The sequence below is a fragment of the Corvus cornix genome, chromosome Z, assembly GCF_000738735.6.
Source record: "Corvus cornix cornix isolate S_Up_H32 chromosome Z, ASM73873v5, whole genome shotgun sequence".
Lineage (NCBI taxonomy): Eukaryota > Metazoa > Chordata > Aves > Passeriformes > Corvidae > Corvus > Corvus cornix.
Window position 1 is genome coordinate 52,854,840 of NC_046357.1, and position 23,179 is coordinate 52,878,018.

Here is a 23,179-nt window from a genome sequence, read left to right on the forward strand (position 1 = left end):
TTCAAGTAACTCAGAGGAATATTTTCCTCATTTATAAACTTAATAAGCCTGTATAAGGAGACTGGAAGGTTGTTAATGGTCAGCTGGAATACAGAAAAAGTGGCTATACTCATCTACCTTTTTCCTGGGAGGATCACTGATCTCCTAAATATTAATCATCCATAACATTCACTACATAGTTACAAGTCCTTGCACTCAAAGTTCTGATTTAAAAGAGGATTTTAAGAGCTTCAAGGGTCTACAGAATGGATGTAGGTAAAACAAAGGCTGAATTAGTTTTCACTGCTGTGTAAAGTTTGAAGTATTAAGATGCCAGAGTTTATTAACAGACATGATATCAAGGAAAGCCTTTCGTGGTCACAATGCATATGTTATTGAGAGTCAGAGATTGGTTTTTTGTTAGTTCTATTTGGAACAGAAGAACAGTAGTGGCCTAAAAGCACAGTCCCAAGCAGATTTTGCAAACTATAATGTGTTCTTCAAATAAAGCAGAACCTGTAAGCTTCACATTTAAAATAAGTCAGGTAGCTATGGTAGATGCTTGTATCTATCTGTATAATATGGTAGATATTTGCTTATATTTTTACTCTTAATATTCAATGAGTTTTCAGGCATATCAACAACAATTAATAGATAAGTTGAGTACAGTAATGGCTTTCTCATGTCTAATGAGAAAGATGACGTATTGAGAAACTTTTGTAAAAAAACCCTAAAAACCAAAAACTTAACTGCCGGTCTCTTGCAAGAAGTTCATTATTTTGCAAGGTCTAGACAAATTACACTGCCATAAAAATAACTTCAAACACTAAAATTTCAAGGTGAGAAAATAAGGAATGTGCTACATTTAGTTTCACATCGTCATAGTCTTTCTACAGGGTCCCTTTTTAAATTAAGTGAATGCTCGAGGATTTTGCAGTCTCTTTGTCCTATTTTCCCTTTGAGACAATTGAATAATTTAATCTAAGAACTGCAGAGCAGGTGTAGGAAAAGTCCAACACTATGAGCATTTCAGGTAGAAGTGTGGTGGGAAAAAAAAGGAATGTAGTGATCATAGCAATTGGAAATGCAAATACATTTTGTGCATATTAATGAATCTACAGCTGACTCAAGACCATTCTCTCACAGAAAATCATTCAGCACCTGCTCCTTCTGAAGTGCTTTAAGATCCTTCAGTATAAACTCTAAGAAATAAAAATAATTAACTTCTTCAGTTTATACTGAGCACAGGGTCACTTATAGAAGCTTTATTTATTTAAAATGGATGATATTACATTCTAAACCAGGAGCAGCAAAATTCAAGTGATTCTCTTACTGTCCACAAATAATAAAGATTATGATATTTTTCTCTTTTCTTGCAGACAGAAGTCTAGTTTTCAGGAGGGATATATAATCATATTAGGATAACTGAACTGCCTGTTGTCCTACTAGCCTGAAAGAGTTTTGCTCAAAAAGTCTTTTTCACAAGGCACTAAATAATAGATTAAACCACCACCTGCAGTCTCAGGCAATGTTGTACTGCTTTGTGCAGATAGGAAAATTAATAAGATTTGCTTCCTTCTGGCATTATGCCACGTGCCAACAGAATAGAGCAAGTCTGCTTGGGCAGTCTCTCTTCTTGATCAGTAATGACAATACATCCAGATTAACACAGAGGTATCATACTTTTATAACGGTTTGATACGTTATATTCCATATCAGGCATTTAAGAGAAGAAAGTAAAACCCACCCAATAAGTAGCACTGCAGGTTATTCTTCACCAGGTGTGAGGATTCTAAAGTACATTGACAATGTTTATTTGTAAGATCTTCTGTAATCCTCAAGGAATGTAGTCAAATCTGTCTGGTTTCCTTCAAGTTTGGAGTGGATTTTGTTTTAGGGCACCAATGTGGCTATATTTCTTTGCTGTATCAACACTAAGAGTAAAGATAGGAACTCTGAGAGAGAGACTTAATCAATGACAGGCAAGTCTATGTAGTTAAAATATAAAAGGTACTTTTTTTTAAATTCAGGTAATTATTTTCTTTCTCTTTCACTTCATTAATTCAGAGGCCACTTGTATTCTAAGGATGTAACGAATCTTTAATGCTCACATATACCATTCTACCTGCAGACACTGACAAGTCCTGGGATATATTAATAGGAACACTGCCTTAGAAAGCATAATCCCAGAAAGATCTATATCTTTGTGCACACAGTGTCCAAACAACAGCTATGCACATTAGGGTTCACCTCCCCACTTTCTCCTGCCCACATACTCTGGGCTGTTTTTTACTCTGCTTGATGCCACACGAACCCAATTGGCATCCTTGTGCACAACTTCTCATGAGATCTGAAAGGCAGACTCCTGCACAGGCACAAGCCAAGTCTTAAGGGTGACTTCAGTACCTACGTTTAGTTCTAAATTCTTAAAAACATCAAATATATCCCTACTTCTGTGCAAGCAAACACAAGCACAGTATTGGACAGACAAAGTATCTAAGAAAATGTGCTGGATACTACACAGGTCCACAGTGCCAAAATTGTCTTTATGATACTTCATACCTTTGGTTCCTTAGCTCTTATAACCCAATTTTGGACATGCTGAGTTTACTTTTTAAAGCCGCAATGAACGATGGCTCCCTCTGATGCAGAAAGATGGGAACTGCAGGTCTTCGTTTCCTTGACCATCGGCTTTTGATTAAATTTTAATGTCTTTTTTTCTGGTGGGTGCCAGTAAACATCATGAAGTCTACAAAATTAAATCCACTTTCCTCAACAAAAGCAGCTTTGGAAGAGAAATTTTTGCTGAAAAAATACTAAGGAAGAGGATTTTCTTTATGCCATTGCAGCATTTACCTTCCACCTCTCAATGTAAGTTCACTTACATATTTAGATAACTGCAGAATAGCATTCATATTTTCTCCAGACTTCTAAAACCATAATGAATTTCAGACACCTTCTTCAAAGTCAAACCTTCCTTTTTAGAAAGCCCGTGGCTAGGAGCCAACACTCAGAACAAGAGAAAAAAATAAGGTAAAACTGTAGATTCTGAGTCACTTAAAGTAATTATTCCAAGAGAATTTCAGAGATTTGCAAGAACATAAAAATCTTGGTTCCTATTTCTTATGTTTAAAATACAACACGTGGGCTAAAGTGTTTTCTGAAATAACTTCAGCTCCGTCTGTAATAATACCATTTACATATGCCCTTTTGCACTTGCATAATGAACAGACACAAAATTTGGGTACCTTTGAAGGTGATAAGTGACAAACTTCTCTGATATGCTGTATCTACTGACTCGCATACATACACTTCACAGGCAGAATTTGCCACACCATTAACAAATAATGCTAAATAAATACGAGCACCTGGTTCATTGAGGAGGTAAATATTTGCAGCACATGGAGCTGATGTCGACCACTGATAAACTCATTGGAATCAACAGAGGACAGGTCATCCTCTCAGAAGTGATTGTGCAAGTCAGGCATTCTCTCAGTTTGTGGTGGCAATCTTCCTGCCAGTGTGCTCAAGGAGCCACACTTTCCTGACCCAGTTCTTAATTACTTGTGGGTTCTCTTCCACTCACCTCACCCAACCTGAGAAGGAAAAATATCTTATGATATGAATAGTTCTAACGGGTTCCTATAGAATACCTCATCTCCATGCTGCAAAATACAATATATGATCCACCCAGATTTCTACAGTGAGCACCATGACATGGTTTTACAACAGTTGCACTCGGACTACTTTCAAAGGCTAACACTGAGAATGAAGTACTCCTCAGTAGGGTGCAGAGAGAAGAATGTTCAGTAAAGTTATAAGACTTTTCTCTTTCAAAGATGCCTTACAGAAGAAATTAATACTGAGAAAACCCAAGGAGCTGTGTCCCTGAGAATAAAAGCCCACCAAAAAGCATTTAGACCCAAGTGTGTCTCTTTGATTGAGCGGGGGAAAACCTGTGCCACTCTCAAAGGTCATCCAGAACCTAACTATTTAATTTGGTCAGGGTTATAAGTTCTAAGTACAAACATAAAACTAGAAAAGCAGAAAGTGAGAATAAATAGTACACAAATGATCAACAAAATCCATTATAGAGTGGAATGGAGGAACATAGAGTTTATAAGGCTGCAGGAGTGAGAACAAAAGTATTTGGAGAAGATTTAAGGAAGTGTGAGACAGCTGAAAGAGCAGCACTGTGAACAGACTCAGGCTTACAGATTTATCATTACACGATAAATGAGTGAAAACTGATCTGGCTCCCACAGCAACTTACGAAAGAGAAAGGAAAACTTCATTTCTTCAAACCATCCCTGATGATGAATAGACTTTTGCTTTCAAGACAAAATTATGACAAGGACAGTTTTTTATCTCAGAGTAAATCTTCTGCAAGAGGTTAGTCTTGCAGAAGGGGTTTTAGATTTGCAGATAATAAGATTTGTTTCTACAAGCTACTGTGGTATGCAACCTGTGCAAAAAAAAAAAAAAAAAAGAAAAAAGAAAAGCCCTGAAAGTTTTGGAACTGTTCTCTGATTTTCAGTCCTGACATTTCAGTGTAGGCAGAACATCACATTAGAGTATATTGTCTTTCCTACGGTGTAGGTAAAAGAGAATTTCCTTGCACATTGAAGATACAAGGTGCATGTATTGAAAAAACTTTCTTTCTTTGATTTTTTTTTTCTGAGAAAGAAAAAACTACTTCCTCTCTGAAATCCAGGCTGGGGGAAAATCTCTGGAAAAGCTTAAGATGTGAGATTGAACCATGAGTTCTGCAAGTACAGAAATTACAGATTTTAGTTTAAAGTTCTCCACAGAAATACATGCACAGAAGAAAACTACTGGCTCAGACCAGAAGTTCACCTAGCTCAGAAGCCACTGAGCAAACATACTTTTAAAATTAAATATACAAACAAAGCATGTATTTCTACTCCAATGATCTGCAGTTCAGAAGCTTCGTGAATCAAAACAGTCAAGAAATGTTAACTGCTGAGTCACTCTGCTGGAATTACTGAAGAAAATATACATTAGAACAAATATAATCTAAACCATCTGCAGACCAGATCCTCTTTTCAGGGAAGTTTGCTGCCTCCTTGGGGCCCAGATCAGGGACCTCACCAAAAGCATGAAGAGGTTAATAGAGCCTTCGAAATACTGCCTACTCCTGCTTTCACATGAGTACCAGTGGTATTTCAACAAAAAGAGCAAGGTTAATGAAAAGAGATTTCAAGACACTAGAAAGACTGAGTGCCAGATCCTGCGCTTTGGGCACAATAACCCCATGTAGCTGAGAGAGCTGGAATTGGAGAAGAGGATTCTCAGGGGGAACTCTCTACAACTGCGTGAAAGGGAGTTGTAGCCAGGTGCAGGTTGACCTTTTCTCCCAGCCAGCTAGCAAAAGGATGAGAAGCCATAGTTTTTGTCTGCACATGGGGAAGTTTAGGTTGGCCATTAGGAAGAATGTCTTCACAGAAGGAGTGGTTAGACCTGATGGACTTTCCAGGGAGGAGGTAGAGTCTCTGTCCCCAGAAGTGTTTATGGAAAGACTGGACATGGCACCCAGTGCCATGGACTAATTGACAGGATGTTTGGTCAACAGTTGGACTCACTGATCTCAGAGGTCTTTTCCAAACTAATTGATTCCATGATTCTGTGATTCAGGAGAGAAGGTAGTGTTTTCTTCAATTCTCCCAGAAATGAAGAGCATGGTCTCTCACAGTATTCTTCCAGACAAAACACCCAGCATGCAGCTGGATAAACAACATCATGGGATGGGTGAACAGCTGGCTCAGGGATGAGGCACAAAGAGTGATTGTGAATGGGATGACATCAGACCGGTCACCAGTGGGGTTCCAGAGGGCTCCATCTTAGGTCCTGTGCTCTTCAACGTCTTTATAAATGCCCTGGATGTAGGGCTGGAAGTTCATAGATGGTACAAAACTGGGAGGAGCTATTGAACTCATCAGAAGAAGGGAGGTCCTGCAGAGAGACCTCAACAAATTAAAGGTCTGTGCAATCACTAGCTGTATGAAGTTCAACAAGGGAAACTTCTGCACTGGTGCAGTCTCCCCTTAAGGACTGTGTGCAGTTTGGACAGCACAATATAAAAAAGACATTAAGCTCTTAAAGAGCATCCAAAGAAGGGCCACAAAGATGTTGAAGGGTCTGGGGGGGAAGCTTTAAGAGGAGCAGCTGAAGTCACTTGGTTTATTCAGCCTGGAGAAGAGGAGACTGAGGGGAGACCTGGTTGTAGTCTACAATTTCCTTGTGAGGGGAAGAGGAGGGTCAGACATCGACCTCTTCTCTGTGGTGACCAGTGACAGCCCAAGGGAATGGCCTGAAGTTGTGTCAGGGAAGGTTTAGGTTGGATATTAGGAAAAGGATCTTCACCCAGAGCATGGTTCGTTGCTGGAACAACTCCCCAGGGAAGTGGTCACAGCTCCAAGCTTGACAGAGTTCAAGAAGTGTTTGGACAAAGCTCTCAGGCACATGGTGTGACTCTCGGGGGTGGTGCTGTGCAAGGCCAGGAGCTGGACTCAGTGATCCTTGTGGGTCCCTTCCAACTCAGAATATTCTGTGATTCTGTGATTCTCTTTATAAATATGTTTACCCAGGTTGTTATGTTTCCTTCCATTCTGCTGCCTTGGTTAAGTTGAAAGAAATAGTGAATAGAAGATAATGGAAGGTTATAGAAAATATTCTTCATTTTTGAAGTCAAATCCATAACTTTAACAGTTTTAAAAGTTGCATAACACTTTTCTGGTTCATTTAACAAATGTTTTGAATACAAAAATTAATTTTCTGGTGGGAAAGTATACCCAAAAGGCTTTCCCTCTCCACCACCTCTTCTACCGTTACCCCCTCTCCAAATACAGAAATGTTCTTGTCTAGCTCAGGATTTTAAAATTTAAGCTGATTACTTAGATCTCTGAAAACTCTGCTTTTAGAAGTGTCAAAAGCGTTTAACTTATCTTTGCAACAAATAAAGAAATAGGATGAACCTATAGGATGAACTTCAGGTAAGTTGCAGTCTCCTTTTAACAGTGCATTTGACCCACCCTGAGCCCCTGTGAAGGTTCTGCTTTCCAGATCAACACTTCCTAAGGACTTAGCTCCTTCCAGGTACCTGGTTTATGCTGAGGACTAAAAAGCCACAGGTTACTATGAAAATACAGGCCAGGATCAAATTGTGGAAGATTTAATCTCAAAATAAATGTGAACAGAGATTCAGAGACAACAATGTTCTTGTTAGGCTTTAATTGTTCTTCTGTAAGAAATATTAACATAAAAATGGTGTAGCAAAAGTTCTTTTTGGCATTCTGGTTTTCACTCTGAAAATTATTTACATAATTTTATCTATTTAATTTCAGATGATCCAAGAATTTGTATAACATGCGTTGAAAACTACTACATGTAAGTATAGCTGTATAGCTCTTCATGACTACACATTTTCCTGAAGCAAAAATATGCGCTTCACTACATGAATCTGTGCTGTGTATGTTGTCTCATCCTTTAAATTGCCTGTCTGAAAAACTGTAACTTGGAAAAGTACTTGGGAAAAGTTGGAAAACTAGCCAGCCATTTAGTATTGAGACCTGTTAAAACTTACGGACTGGTGGGACCTTTGCATATCAGAGGAGAGGAATATGGAATAAAAAGTGTCAAAAAGTTAATGCACATGGATTTGTTGTGTCTAGTTGTGGTATATGAAGTTCATAAGACACACTTATAAATGTACAGGCTTTATGCAATGGAATAAAATATTAATTAAAATTTTAAATTAAATGAAGCGAAAAGAACTCTACTGCTTTTCAAAGAGAGTGTTAGTAGATCTCTGTAAAAATTGGAAAAAAAATTGATTGTATTGACTATGTATACAAATACAATGGCACTGGAATATATGTTTTTAAAAGCAATCATCTCTTTACAATCATGATATAGTAATTTTTAATGAAGCATGTATTTGGGTTTCTGCCTATCTTTAAGAAATAAAATAAATTATACTTAAGAATCCTAAGATAAGGAAACATGACTTTGCTTGTTGAATAAACAACCTAACCACAAATACACTTTGAATCTTCGCTAGAGGAATAATTTCTGTTCATTACGGTAATACAGCTTTACCATTACCATCCCTAGAAACACAGAGAAAACAAACTCAGTGACCTTCAAAAGAAACTTACTAATTATGTTCTACTTTATTTTACAGGTATAAGCAGCATTGCTATAAATACTGTCCAGAAAATACCTACAGAGATGAAAATTCTTGGCAGTGTAGAGACTGTCCTAGCAACTGTGATAGCTGTGACAAGGATGGGTGTGACTCATGTGAGGAAGGCTTTTATCTCTCAGGTAAGCAAAGTGCGAAGTACAAAGTATGGTATAATACACAAAAATATTTTAGACCTTCTCTTCAGAAAAATACTCTGGATCCAAACTCTTAAACTCAAAAATCTGGTTTAGAGCAGAGAGCAGAGGCTGAGGGGACTTAGCTCTTTGCAGAATCAGGCATTTGCATTAATGCAAGGTGGTTATATTACCCAGTAGTGTAATTTGGTTCAAAGGGTCTATATACTTAAATTTCAACTCTTCAGGCCACATAAAAAAATTTGTATTTGATTCTGACTTTGTGAAAGGAGGGTTTTTTAACTACAGAAAGACATTTAAATGTTTCCTTACTATTTGCAAGTCTAGTTTTACTTTGACTTCTAAACACTCTGAAACAAGCTCAGTTAAAACCACTAAATTCCACACCAGATTCACACAAGAGTAGGAATCGCCTAGCTTTATTAAGAAGCCATAAATCAGGCAGCTCTGGTTCAGACATGGTCCCAAAAATGAATCACAGGAATTCCTGAGGTTATAATGTTTTCTTGCATTGGCTGTTGAAAGTGCCCAGTAGTGGCACCACACTCATGGAAAACTCTGTGGTCACAACCTGGGTGAGTTGTGGGTCTATGATTTTTTTCATTGAAATCAGACAAAACTCAAAAAGCCATAAGTTCTACAACTTCCAGAGGTTTTGATGAGGTATGCGAATCCTTAATCTGAATCAGATTTAAACCTGACTTTAACTTCATACTCAGCAGAAACTAGAGAACCTATAAATTTGCATATGTCTAAATTTGCATATATTTAAAAAACTTAGGGGTGTCTAGTCTTTAATTTTTTATTGAGACAATATAAGTATTGGGACTTAACCACAAAACTTTTACCCAGGCTTGGACTTCTATTAGATTTGTATGTACTAATATTTAGCATACTGATTAAAGCCAAGCTAGATTTAAATGCAGATTAGTTTGAAGTTTATGAAGTTTCTCAAATGCAACTGAACTGAATTTAGATTTCATGATAAAAAATTGGAGTTTATATAGCTGCAAAAAGTTTCATATGTTCTTACATACTGGGGTTTTTCCATTAAACCATTTCTGCTGGAGACAGAGGGGTTGGCAGGGGTCATTATCCTTCCAGGCTCTGTTTCTGTTGCAGATGGCACATGTGTGAGGGAGTGTGGAGATGGCTTCTTTGCTGACGGCATCTCTAGAGAGTGCGAACCTTGCCACAGGAGCTGTGCAACCTGTGTTGGGTACAGTTACAAGGACTGTACTGGGTGCAAAAGCAGTTTCCAACTATCTCATGGGCAGTGCCTGAACCCAAGAAATTCTCTGCCAGCTTGGAAGCTCTGGAGAGGTAAGCTGAAACAGATCTCATAATCTTTTCTCTTTCTCTGAAGACTACTACAAAATTTAGAAAGAATAGAGCAAGATCCTGTAGATTGATTGAAACTGCGCTTTAGTCAAACTTGTAATTTTAAAAGTATGCTGACCAAACAAATTGGTTTCACAGACTGAAATTCATCATCCTGCAAATAGCATAACATTTCAATACAACGTAGGTGTTTCTCAGCTATCTTATATGAGTAAAGATTAAAAATATAATTGACAAAAAGACAAAAGTATGAAAAAGATAAAAGATGGGTGTTAGGTTAAGCTACTGGGAATTCCTTATCTAAACAACTAGGTGCCTCGTAGGTCATGTTTTAGACCAGATTTGTTTATTTGTTCCCTACAGAGAAGTCAACATAAGCTGGAGGAAATAGAAAATAATATATTATGTGGCTCTGTGTGTGTGTGACGTGAAAAAATCTATCATCTCTTTATTCCTTTCTCTGTGTAGATATATTCTGCTTTCTGAGAGACCAAATATGCGTTGTAGGGCTACATTCTGACATTCTGGTCCTACACTGGCCATTTCCACAACATTTACAAAATAATTACTTTTTTCTTGGTGGTCTCATCTACAGCATGAGGGAAACAATTGTCTACTCCAAAAAAGCTCCCAAAAACCCAGAAGTTATTTGGAAGGAAATTGCTTTTATTTAGAGATGTTGAGAGGAACACTGTAATAATTTTAAATATTTTTTTCCTTCTTATCCATCTCCAAATGCAACCTAGTACTGTCACAAATTTCTTATTAAAAAGTTTTAAATGAAGAGGGCATATATAGAATATTTGTCATTCCCATTATGTCAATATAAAAAGAACAATCAAATGTTTATGTTACAAAATTAAACTGTGCCATTGGAAAAAAAAGGGGACTTTCAAATTTTGTAATGGAACAGTAGTAAAATCTATTATAAAGTTTAGGGATTTATATCACTAGGAGTCTTTAAGAACACATGAAAAGTATCTGACAGGGATGTTTGCTGAATGGAGCAAAAGACTCTAAGATGCATTTTTGAAACAAGTAAAAATTTTCTTCTGGTTCCTATGTTTTTATTTGAATCAAGCACATCCAGGAATTATATTGGTCTATCCCTAGACCAATATGATCTTGCATTAGAAACTAAAATACAGTAGTTAATACTTTCAGAAAAGATATTGACCATTTCTATTAATTACCTATCTGTTGGAGAAATGATGCGTCAAAAGCAATAATCTTTCTTCACCTCAAAAAAATATCAGAGAGACCTAAAAAGAAGAATATTAATAGAAAGTTGATCTCCTACGCGCATTTCCTTGCATTTAATCCACAGAAGCAAGTTTGGGGTCTTCTCATTTTAAGACTATATCTACATCAGTGCCACGAAAAGATCACATCTGTAGTCTGGTCTATCTATTGATTATCTCTTTCTCACACTGTTAAACACAGTGACTTCTTGTCAGCTTTTTTCTTTTGAGCAGACATCTGATGCAGTCTGCATAACTGAACATTGCTGTGCTGTGAAACTTCTTTCTCTCCATCTTGCTTACCATTTCTCTTTCCTTCCAGTAGTAAAAATACATCTGTCTTTGGGACATTTCAAACTGATATGTCTCACTCAGAGCTGTACTGGCTGGAACACTAATGGCTGCTCCAAAGTCACAGAATTCATGCTGCAGCTGGTGATGGGACAGTTCCTCTTGGATAGCCCTGCCAGGATTCCTCCAGTGTGGCAGCTGCTGTACCATGTAACTGCTGGGAAAGTGATGTTGAAGTTGATGGTGTTCTGAGCCTTTTTTCTCCAGGCTTCCCAATAGTAGTAATCTTAAGTCAAAAAGTAATGAAGTTGCCACTGTGCTTATTGAAGTTACATCCTTTAGTAACTACATTTATTGACATTTTCTGGAGTTCCGTATTCAGATACTGTAGGTTCATACAGTTCTCATAAAAATAACATTCATTGTTTAAAAAACAATGCAACCTGAATCGTTGATTTTTTTGGCTAGAATATCACTCACTCATTTCTTCTGATGATTTCATTCAAGGGGCAGATGTCAGCTGAGTCCAGATTTCCAACTGTACCATCTATATTGGAAATTCTTATTGCATGCTAAAGGTCCTTAACAAAAAATACAGGATTTAGGCAGGCATGACCAAAACACAGTTAGCCCTAGCAGTGCATCATGCTGATAGAGTTGTTCCTGGTTAGAGACTGCAGTGCATTTCACACTCTGATAATATTTTAATACACATGGATCATTTTAAAAGGGGAAAAAGAAGCAAAGCAAGCAACCAAAAACTTCCTGTGTTTCACAATCTGTCACAACTATTTTCTTAATTATCTAAAGCTTTCTGAAAATCAATAAAATTTAGGGGACACAGTCACTGTCATTGTCTATACAATTCTGTAGGATTAGTACAAGAATAGATAAAATTAAAACCTATCTCTGCTTCCTGAAATTTACTATCAGTGAATATTCTGGCTCTCATACCTGTACAGAAAACATCCTGGGTTAAGAACAAATGATCCCTCTCCAGCTTATTTTAAGCATATCTGTAGGGCTTCCTTCTCTTCCATTATACATTTCAAAGATATACTCAATATATACAGATATACAGAGAAAATAATTTTTCTTTCATACTTGAGGGCAAAATCATAGCATCTTTCCAAATCTTTCAACACCCACTCTGGACAAATGTATCTGGGAATATTTTATCCCACTTTACCTTTCTGTTGTTGTTCTTTAGGTTTTTTATATACACTTTGAGTTTATTCAGGGTTACTTTTTCTTACCAAAATATCTTCTGTCTCATCTGGTGTCAAAGTCATTTTCTACGGATAGCTTGTCATGCAGCGTAACAGGCATAATCAAAGTAGCTTGTTCAGGCTGTAGGGGATATTAGAATAACTTCACAATTTTCACCAGCCTGATGTGGGAAAGATTGTGGCTGAGATTTGGGTTTTGACTCGCATCTTGTCTGGCTGTTCATCAATATAAGCTTCTTACACTGTGTCCTCAGCACCCTCAAATATTTACATTAGTGCAGCACCATGGCAGAGCTGCCTCTGATCTTCAGTGGCCTGAATTAAAGAATCTGATTAAAGAATACAGGCCAGGTGATTACCAGTCCTACCATTTTGGGGGATTGAGCTGGGTCTGGGGAGCCAGGCATTAAATAAACAACCTTGTCCTTGCCATGGGAGCAAAGGTAGGAGAGCACCAAATGCATCCTCAGTACATGGCCTGCTTCAGACAGTGCAGGAGGACAACACAACTAGGAAGATAGACAAAATTTCCAAATCTAATAGTTTACATCAGCTTTTACTATGTTACTCTTTTATTTACTCCTTTTCTTTAGAAATGTACTACTTGGGAGTTGAGGTATTAGACCTTGAACTGTATTACAAATAATGAAACAATTTCTCTTTGGCTCTTTCAGCCACATGAATTCAGTGGGTTCCACTGTGGGTTTAGTGAGTATGTTGACATACCATGTGGAACAATGTGACTTTTGGGAAACATTCTTGTTTTGGTGGTTCCAAGGCTAACATAACTAAAAGGGCAATACATCAGAGCCTGCCATGGAGAAAACGACTCAGGGTCTGCCCTCCTTTGCAAGCTGAGACACTAGTCTGTTTAGGTTAGAAATAAAACCTTTGTGAATGTGGAATACACTTCTATTTTCAATGATGTTCAAGGTTTCACTTCCATTTTTTATGCAAGGATAAATTATAGACCTGTCCCACAAATTTCACGAGCAAGCACTCCAGCAGCCAAAACATTCTATTAAGAAAATCTATTTAAAATTATATATATAAATTGCTGGTATATTCTGCTGGGCAACCTATTCCACTGATATCAGTAATCCCTAAAAGGTCATATTCAGGTCTGAAATAATGCAACAGAAAATGTCTGTTACTCAGGTTTTTAAAATGACAGGGAAAGCCAAGAAAAGGAGAAAGGAATAAACCCCCAACAACTAAACTCTAGGTTTCTAGCATGAAACATCTGTATTTTATCTCATATGCCAGATGGTTAAATGAATTTGGAAGCCAGGAAACACACTAGTGTAAGCTTAATTCACCAAGTGAGTACAGAGCCCCTTTTAACTGGATTAGATATTTTGCAAATTATGAAGAGGTCTTTGTTTTGCCAGATGACTAAAAGGCTGCACCCTATAGTAATTCCTTGGGTTGGTATGCCGTATTTTAATGAAAATTAAAAATGGAAAAAAATAGGTATGGAATGAGAAATATTTCTAGTGATGGAATATGTGTTTCTTTACACACAGATAAATAGTAGCAATTTACCATTACCTACCACCTCCAGTAATAAGAGCAACCTTCCAAACGCACCACTAACTGCATTTTCCTTTTTCTAAATACAGAGCAAAACAAAATCAGTAAAAACATACTGGTTGAGAGAAAGCAATTCAGGCTTTAAAAGGACCTTAATGCAGCTCTGCAGGTATACATATAAGGGTTTCAGGATATGGGAAGAAAAAAACAAGGAATGTGCTATGCAGAAGACAGGAGAGAAATCAGCAGTAGGAGAGAATGGGCCATAGTCTTTTAAACATGAAAATGTTCTGGCATTTAGGGTGCAGAATTACATCATCATGGGAAGAAGTGGAAGATCATTTTAATCACCACCCATACGTGAAATTTCAGGTTGCTAGAAGCAAGCAAAAATGATCCATTATCAAATATGTTCTTATCCGTGACAATTTCATATTCTGGTTATTTGTTTGTAAAATTATACAGCTGTTACAGAACAACTAGATTGATAACTAATGGTTATTGGGGAGTGTCATTTACTTCCCAGCAGTCCCATAATTTCCTTAAATGTACAGTTCACGTAAGTCTTCACAATGGGAGAGGTCTACCATTTTATTACATATGTATATTGTTTTCAATATGTTTTACTATATTTATATAATTGCAATTACCTCATGGAGACACGTAACCTGTTTAGGGCTTTTTATTCATGATTGTATTAGTTTTACAAGAGCAGTGCCATGCACAGAATAAAATCTAACAAACTAAGCCACACTTCTGGATCACATTCAAATCACATATTGCTACACAGTGTAAAAGCTAGACACCTTCTAAAAGGAATACACTCGCAGTAAGAAACAGCACTGCATTCCCTTCTGCATCCCTCACTAAAGTAATTGTACCATGGTCCAATAACAAAATACATTGTAAATATACAATCCTTTCAGGAATTAATATATAGGAGCTAGGGATATTACCAGGAGTTAATATATAGGAGCTAAGGATATTACAAATGTACACAAGAGACCTACTTTGATAGCAACCAAAAGTGAAAAGTTTTAAATCCCCTCTTTATTCATAGAAATGCATGAACAAATGAGATTTAAATTGAAGGAAATAAACCATCTTTTGCCAGTTTGAACACTTCCTGCTTGCACTACATGGCCTAAAGATCCATTCTCCAAAAGGAACAGGTAGAGAGAGCAAGATGGATGGCAAAAAGGTGATGAGAAACTAGAAAGTACTCTTATAACACTGTTGTGGTTCTGAATAAAATAAGGAGGGACTATTAGGCAATTCAAATGCTTTTATACCAGAAGGCATGCTTCTTTATATATGGCCATATCTCTGCTCATATGTCCTCAGGTTTTTTAGAGAGTTTCAGCTTGTTTTTTTAAAATAAGTTTTACATTTTTCAGAATAAGTGGCAAGCATGTGAAGAAGACCATACTTGTTTCCTTGTGAACCCCTGATTTTCACCCTGAATATTTCTGACAACTCATTTAATTTTTCTCTAAAAGCAGATTGAAAAAATATTGGGAGTTAAAAGGAAGATGACTGAAGCAAAAATAAAGTAAATATGGGGATTGTGTTAATTGAAAATAAAATGTTACTCATTTTTTCCTTAATTAATTTTGGGGTCACCATTAATATCTTACAGTAATACATTTCAAGAAAATCTTCCATTGTCTCACTCATGATGCACAACCCCAAATGAAAAAAGAGAACAGGAAAAAAATATTTCTCAGTCTTTCCCCACCCTTCCAGTTTCATAATCCCTTGAATAGCCTGAATGGGCAAGAGCCCTGTGGTAGCTTCAAAGCTGCAGTAAAATCTAGTGCAAGAAATAACGAAATTCAGTTTTTCAGATTCTATAAAATAACAAGACAGACTTATCTGGGTCAAAGATGTTGCTCATTCTAACAAAGACACAAGAATAAAGGTGGTCTTGAGTCAGATTCTGACCCAAGTTTAAATAGAGGGCTTTTGCTTTTGAAAATAAAAAAATGGATATTGAATTTTTTTTAAAAGAAGAATATAAGTTTAAGGATAAAAACAACTCAGTAGGTCTCCAAAGATCATTCATTTTGTTGAACACTCAAGTCCTTTAAGGGAAAGGAAAATTGAACCCAACAGCTTAAACCCAGTAATTTTTAAGCTTTCCATGTGCCATCAAGGAAGACCAAGGAAGTACAAGGAAGTACATGTTGCATGACCATTTCCTCAGCTTTGTAAGGCTATTCTTTGGAAGGATCTTGTTATATTATTGGAAGTACTGTGCACAGTTTTCTGCAAAAAGGTCTCTTGCACCGCACTTTCCTATTTTGGAAGCTTTTTGCTGTGAAGGAAACTTACATTTAAAACGTTCACATTATTCTAAATATGTGTTGTATTTCTGTTTTTTTAGTAAATGAAAGCCACAGTCACAAGAAAGACTCATTTTACCTGCCCAGAATTTTTTAAAAAAAATAATTTTTACTAATTTCTTCTATCAATATTTAAATTGGGAAATTTAAGTACTTATATTTGACTGGAAACAAAATGTTGTTTCTGTTGTCAACAGAAGCCTAATTGCTTGCATACATTCCCCTCTGGTGGCAACTAGTTACAATTACAAAAACCACGACATACTGCAAAAAGGAAACAGAAATAAGAACTAGTTCACCAAAAAATATCTTTATTTTTCATTCTAAGGTTTCAAACATTTAGAAAGAATGAACTCCTTTAAATATTCTTCAGCAATAGTTAACAACTTCCCTGCTTAACTTCACCTGATCTTCACTCAAAACCAGCAAAAGAGAGAAGCTTTGCATAAATAAAGTTACGATAATAGAAAACCTTGTAACATCCAACTTCTGTGGAGTATTTCTTATATTCTTACAGTCAACATTAAGGACACTTCTTAAAGCTTTGTTAAATAATGGAGAGTAATGAAAAACATGAAGCTAAGACATAGTCTCTCCAAGAAATGCTTTGACAGTGAATCTCACAAAAGTAAGCAATTATCTGTTTGAGGATTATTTGCATAAGAGAAGTCAAAATGCTTATGTGCTACATACCTTGAAAAAGACTCAAACTGCCCTCTGCACTCAGGTGCAATTATATACAGTGGAGTCCTCCTAGCAGGACATGTTGTAACCTGAAATACAGGAAAAAGGTATTCAGCAGGGGAGAACGGGCAATTGCCAACAGTATGAATTTTAACTTGGGCAAATGCTGGATTCTGCACCTTGGGACAGTACAATCCTGGTTTCTTGTACAGAGGCTGAAGAGAAGCACTGCGGAAAGGGACCTGGGTGCTCTGATCGATGGCAAGTTGAATGTGAGTGAACAGTGTGCCCTGGCAGCCAGGAGGGCCAAGCATGTGCCGGGATGCTTTAAGAACAGCATTGACAACTGGTCAAAAGAGGGGATTGACCAGGTCTGATGCAGCCTCAGCTTGAGGACTGTGTGCAGATTTGGGCACCACAATACAGAAAAGACAGAAAGCTAATAGGGAATGTCCAAAGGAGGGCCATGAGAATGGTGAAGGGCCTGGAAGGGAAGGTTTGCAAGGAGAGACTGAGGTCACTTGGTTTGCTCAGCCTAGAGTAAAGGAGACTTCATTGTGGTCTTCAACATTCTCACATGGGTAAGTGGAGCAGCGGGTATGGATCTCTCACTCTTGTGACCAGTGAGAGGGCTCAAGAAAAAGGCAGGAGGCTGAGTCAGGAGAGGTTTACGTTGGATACCAGGAAAAGATTTTTCACCCAGAGGGTGATTGAGTACTGGAACAAGCTCTCCAGGGAAATGGACACAGCACCAAGTCTGACAAAGTTCAAGAAGCATTTGGACAATGGTCTCAGCTTATGGTGTGTCCTGCACAGGGCCAGGAGTTGGACTTTGATGATACTGATGGGTCCCTTCCAAATCTACATATTCTGTGATTATATGATTCCTGTCTCCTTCTGACTCAGAAATTTTAGGTTATAGGGCAATGGTGTTCTGAACAATTTCATTCAAAATGTCCATGAAATACCACACTAAACCATGTCCCTAAATGTACGTACTTTCTAGATCATTCTGTTTGCAATCTATTAGTATTATACATCTGTATTTGGGTTTGGTGCACTACACTGAAATTAAGATTATTTGGTTAATTATAAAACTAAATCCATTATTATTCTCATTTGTGATGAGCAGTCCAGAACAATGCCTTAGTGAATGTGAGGAAAACATTTATATTTTCCTTTAACATAACTCTTAAATTACCATTTAGGAGAGATGAGTCAAATACAATCATTAAGTTCTTCAACTTCATGAATTCCAAAAATTCACAGAAGTGCATTTTCAAAATACCTTAGGAAAAGCCACAGGAAGTGTCCCTCCTGAAGGGAGGAGAAATTAACAAAACCAGATGGTAAAAAATTGAACTTTTTTCCCCTTTCACCCCAGATGGAAATAGAAAATTGCTGTCCTGTGACTCTTCATGTATGACTTGTGAGAAATCTGCTGATGTGTGTACTTCATGTCCACAAGGTAACATTTCAGCTTCCTTGGATAAGTTTGCAAGTGACTATAATATTTTGTAACCTACATGCTTCCAGAGAATGTTTTTGTCGGTGGTCACTACAAAGTCCCTCAACAGCTTAAACAATAGGCAACCAACCCTTGGTGATATGGTTTAAGAAAATTGTCATATTGACAGTGTTCCTTTTCTCTCAACTAAAATCTGTAGACGTGATGCAGGAATTACTCAATAGGGATTTCTTCAGCAAGACATACTAGATAATCCTGAAGATTCCTTCTAACTGTAAATTTCAGTGAAGTCTGAGGAAAATATTTTGGGAAATATCTTAAAGAATGTTTTATTCATTCTTTTAAGAACCAGAGTTGAATTTTGAGAAGTTGAAAGCTTTTTTATAGCCATCCAAGGCAAAAATCTTTTAAATATATGTCTAATTGATGCCTTTACTCCCCTGGGGTGCTCTTCTGACAGGAAAATTTCTCATCCATGATACCTGTGTTTCTCTGTGCCCTCAAAAATATTTTGGCAACACTGCAAGTGGAAAGTGCGAGATTTGCGGCGATGACTGTGAGGTGTGCTCCGACCACTGGCACTGTCAGAAGTGTCAGTCTGAACAGAACCAGCCATTCTTCCTCCACAAAGGCAGATGTTTAGAGGAGTGCCCTGAGTAAGTAACCCCTCTTATATCATCTCTAATTTTTTCTCTGTGCTCTTTCTCTTTAAAGTTCAGAATTCGTTATTAAACTTTCAAGGAAGACCTTAACCTAACCCAAGCTACCAGAAACGAAGGTGAATGTAGTTTTCAGACTGCCTGAATAAACAGTATTTTCTTTTGGTTGGAGAAAAAGTAAAAAAATCAAAAGTGAAGGTAAGACATTAAATCCTATGAAAGATGGAACAGGTCTCAATGAATTCAGTAGGAACATCATACTTCATGGCAAATGATAATAGAAGTTCTAGACATTCTCCAGACTTGCTCCTTCCTCCGAGTAGTACAGAGCATTGGTATGAACTCAGACAGTGAATGTATCAGAGCCCTGATACGTAAATACAGTGCTTAATGTGTGTTTTTCTCTTTGGCTCATATTTATTTTATATATTTTTTACAAGTGGAATTTAAAAATATTCCCATTTGACTGCAATGGATATTAGATCAGGCCCATGAGTAGATCAGGTTCTCTCTTTTCTGTGTTTTTTTTCTTCAGCATTCATCTTGTCTACACCTAACGCAGTTCTAGGTGCTCGAGGCATGAGCGCTGGCATGCCTCAGGTCAGAGAGAGTCCAACTGCGTTACTTCTGTGCGTCGCTGAAGCGACTTCGGCATCAGGAAAAGGGCTGCTGGCTGAGCCAGCTAGCTGGCTTCTTTGCAGACGGGACACGGCAGGAGCTGATGGTATCAGCTCACGTTAGCTCGGAGACAAAGGAAGAGAGAGGCTGTTCTGGTCTGGCTCCTAACAGGTTTATTGTGAGAAGTTTCGCACCCCGAACAAGCTCAGGAGGGATGGAATGTGATGGGAAGTGATGGGATGATCCCCTGAGGCTCGTCCTCAGTTTTATAGGGAATTTGAAAACCCTGGTGAAAGGGGAAAACAACCAATGAGTTACAACCCAGGGGGAGGATACAAATTAACAAGAACCACTGGGGGGAAACCGAGAGGCGGGAGTTGTAACAGAGAACCAGCGAACAACCGAGTAACCGAGAATTTTCCCGAACCGGGGGAGGCGGCTTGTACCCGGGCACCGCCCAGGGGGTGCGGCTTAGGCTTCTGAGCCGCCCCTCGACCCACCCTCTGAGTCTGCCTCTTCGGGAAACTCGATCCAGGGGATGGGCTGGGATTGATTGGCATCACACTGCCCCAGCCCTGCAGTGGGCTGGGTCACACCAACATCTACATATACATAAAACCAGTGCAATGCAGAAAAAAAGCCTTGCTTAGTTAACCTTTTTTCTTCAGAAAAATGTGCAGCTCCTGCTTTTCTTGCAATCTCTCTGCCACTGCCTTCCTGGTAATTTTGTCAAGTAAGTCAATGAGGGCCAGTGGGACAGGTTTTCTTCATCAAATGTCGCAGTAAATGCAAGGTAATTGCACTAAAGCCTACTCTAGTCCAGAAACAAATTTTAATATTAGAAACTGAGGCATACAACCATTAACTGTGTTTCGACATTAATATGTCTCTTGTCAGTACTCATTTCCCAGTAATTCCACCCAGAGTCAGCATAACAAATCAAAATTTTTATATAGCACTAGTCATTTCAGGTGTTATTATCCCTCTTTTTTTCCAAGTTCTAGACTGTAAGTATTGGCTTCCCATCATTGAGCAAAATTCACAAGGTTTAAACTCCAGTTTCAGACTCTGAGGTAAAGTTTTTGAGACTCAACTACTTTCCACTGGAGCAAAAAATGAGACTCTTTATTAAATGGGTTGGTTTGGGTTTTGGGACATGTTGTAAGGGATAAAAAGGTTTGACTTACTGCATGATTAATTTCTGACAGGGGAATTTTAGAAGACTGGGCTAACCAAGTACTCAACTTTGGAACAAGAAAACATGATAGGACTGTGAGAAGTAGTTGCAGGACCTTGATAAAAGTTGGAGAATAAAAAAAGATGAGAGTATGTGACAGGCACAGTTCCTCCTACCTTTTCTCTAACCTTGCTCCTAATGCATTTCCCCAGACTTTCTTTGGAAAGGTCACAACCAAGAAGGGAAGAAGAAGCACTCCTCTATAAGGAATAACAATTTTGTTAATGTAAAGTACATATTCTAGGAGTACTTTCTATCTCAACTTATTTAGTTTTCATCAATGGCTCTGTGGATTAGCAATCATCTCAAAATGTCAATTTACCCATCCTTTAACCTTGCAACAATTTGGTTTTGAGAGTGTAGACAGATTGAATTCAGCATCTCTTTTATGCATCTTCACTTGAAGCCGAGGTGCAGATTTTTTCTGTATTTATGACTAGTACTCCCAGATGTGGCTGTCTACATTTGCTCTCACACCACACATACCAGCAAAATGTACTCCTCCTTTGCCATCTCCAGCTTGATCTCAGTAAAGCAAGGTACTATGCAAATATCCTGCTTTTTGCTGTTTTTCTTCAATCCCTGCCCTCATTCTTCCTAGCCTCCACATTTCCAGAGTCTTCTCTTCTCTTCTCTTTCTCCTCTCTAGAGCCACTGAGGTTACACTTCTCTTTCTTTCCTTGATATCAGTGTTGCAGGTCAGCTGCACAAGGCTAGAGATTGCATGTTTTCCCAAAATTTACATACAGGAAAAATAAAGACACAAAAGTTCAACATAGACAGAGGTACAAGAAAAAAGGAAAGCCCTTCAAATAGCACTAACCATGCACATTTTCTGCTCTCAGACACAGGGGATGTTAAGCAGAAGATGGGCAAAAAATTGTGTGAGAAACATGTTTGATCTAGTGAAGTGTGTGTGCTGGGAAAGTCTCATTTGGAGTCATAATTCTCATAGCCTGGAGTGACCAGCAGTCTGCTTTGTGTTTTTTTCATTCCATAGGGGATATTTTAATGATTCTGAGACTTGCAAGGAATGCAGTGGAACCTGTAAGACATGTATGGGAAGTGCAACCCAATGCCTGTCCTGTAAAAGTCCTTTGCTTCTGGAGCACTGGGAATGTAAAGCTACTTGTTCAGAGAAGCATTTTGCCTCTGAGGGAACCTGCAAACACTGCCCCAAAATGTGCCAGGAATGTATTCACGATGAAATATGCAAAGGTATTACAAAGAACTGCTCTTGTGCAGACTAAAATCCACCTGGATCTGTCTGGAGAGAGACTGACAGAAAATCAGTAATGTGGAAAAGTAAAAAGTGACGTGCATATCATTGTTAATCTCTAAAATAGATTATGATGAGACTAAATGACTAATCTGTAAAGATTTCACATAGCTTTGCCTGGTCCTGTGGTTCTTCAGAGATTCCTGCTGGTTTGATTTTATTTCTGATCTAGTATATCCAACCCTAAAAACTTGGATCTGTGCACCAATGTGAAATACAGAATGTTTCTTTCCTTGCTCAGTTGAACTTCACACCTCTTTACAATTTTTGCAGATGACTACTCCTGTTAGAGAAAGAAATCCCTGTAAAAAAACATATTAGGAAAGCCTTCGGTATCCTGGTGAGGCTGAATACCTCCCCCACCCCCCCCTCAAGATTTCCAGTATGGTTAATATTGAGTGAGCCATTCTGGAAACATAAACATAGATAAAATAAAAAACCAACCAATTAACCAGCCAAACCATAAACAAACATATTAAACCTAATACTCATAATAAAATAGCAACTTATTCACAGCTCTAGGCGAAGACAAACATTTAGGTCATTTAGGCTAAACTCATATTTTAATAATAAACTAAACAAAACTTCATATACGTACATTCCTGATTTTGCAGGAAGTTCATAATGCAGAAGAATATCCGAAAAAGGCCATCTATATATCAGTGTCAAATGGCTTGGTTAATATCACCAAAGCTGAGCAAGTGACTTTTTTTCACAGTTTCTTGTTGTAACACAGAGGACACCATTTGAGGGTTGGGCCAATATAGGTGTTTTGGAGGGGAAAGACTTGAAAAAGGAAGTCCTGCCTTTTCAAGGTGTTCTGATGACTTCTGTAATGACAGGCAATCCAGAATTTTATGTTTCCTAGGATTTACCTGCTCTGACACTTAGGTCAGAATTTGCTGCTTGTTTGC

At 37.8% G+C, this 23,179-nt stretch overlaps 1 protein-coding gene across 1 annotated transcript in view; it reads left to right on the forward strand.

The window, feature by feature from the left end:
* PCSK5 (proprotein convertase subtilisin/kexin type 5) overlaps positions 1-23,179 on the forward strand; it is a 225,985-nt gene that overhangs the window by 193,648 nt on the left and 9,158 nt on the right. The window contains exons 25-30 of the mRNA XM_039566779.1: positions 7,344-7,386; positions 8,183-8,325; positions 9,463-9,663; positions 18,389-18,472; positions 18,933-19,128; positions 21,987-22,204. Coding sequence (XP_039422713.1) covers positions 7,344-7,386; positions 8,183-8,325; positions 9,463-9,663; positions 18,389-18,472; positions 18,933-19,128; positions 21,987-22,204 — 885 coding nt within the window. The remainder of the gene's footprint in view (positions 1-7,343; positions 7,387-8,182; positions 8,326-9,462; positions 9,664-18,388; positions 18,473-18,932; positions 19,129-21,986; positions 22,205-23,179) is intronic.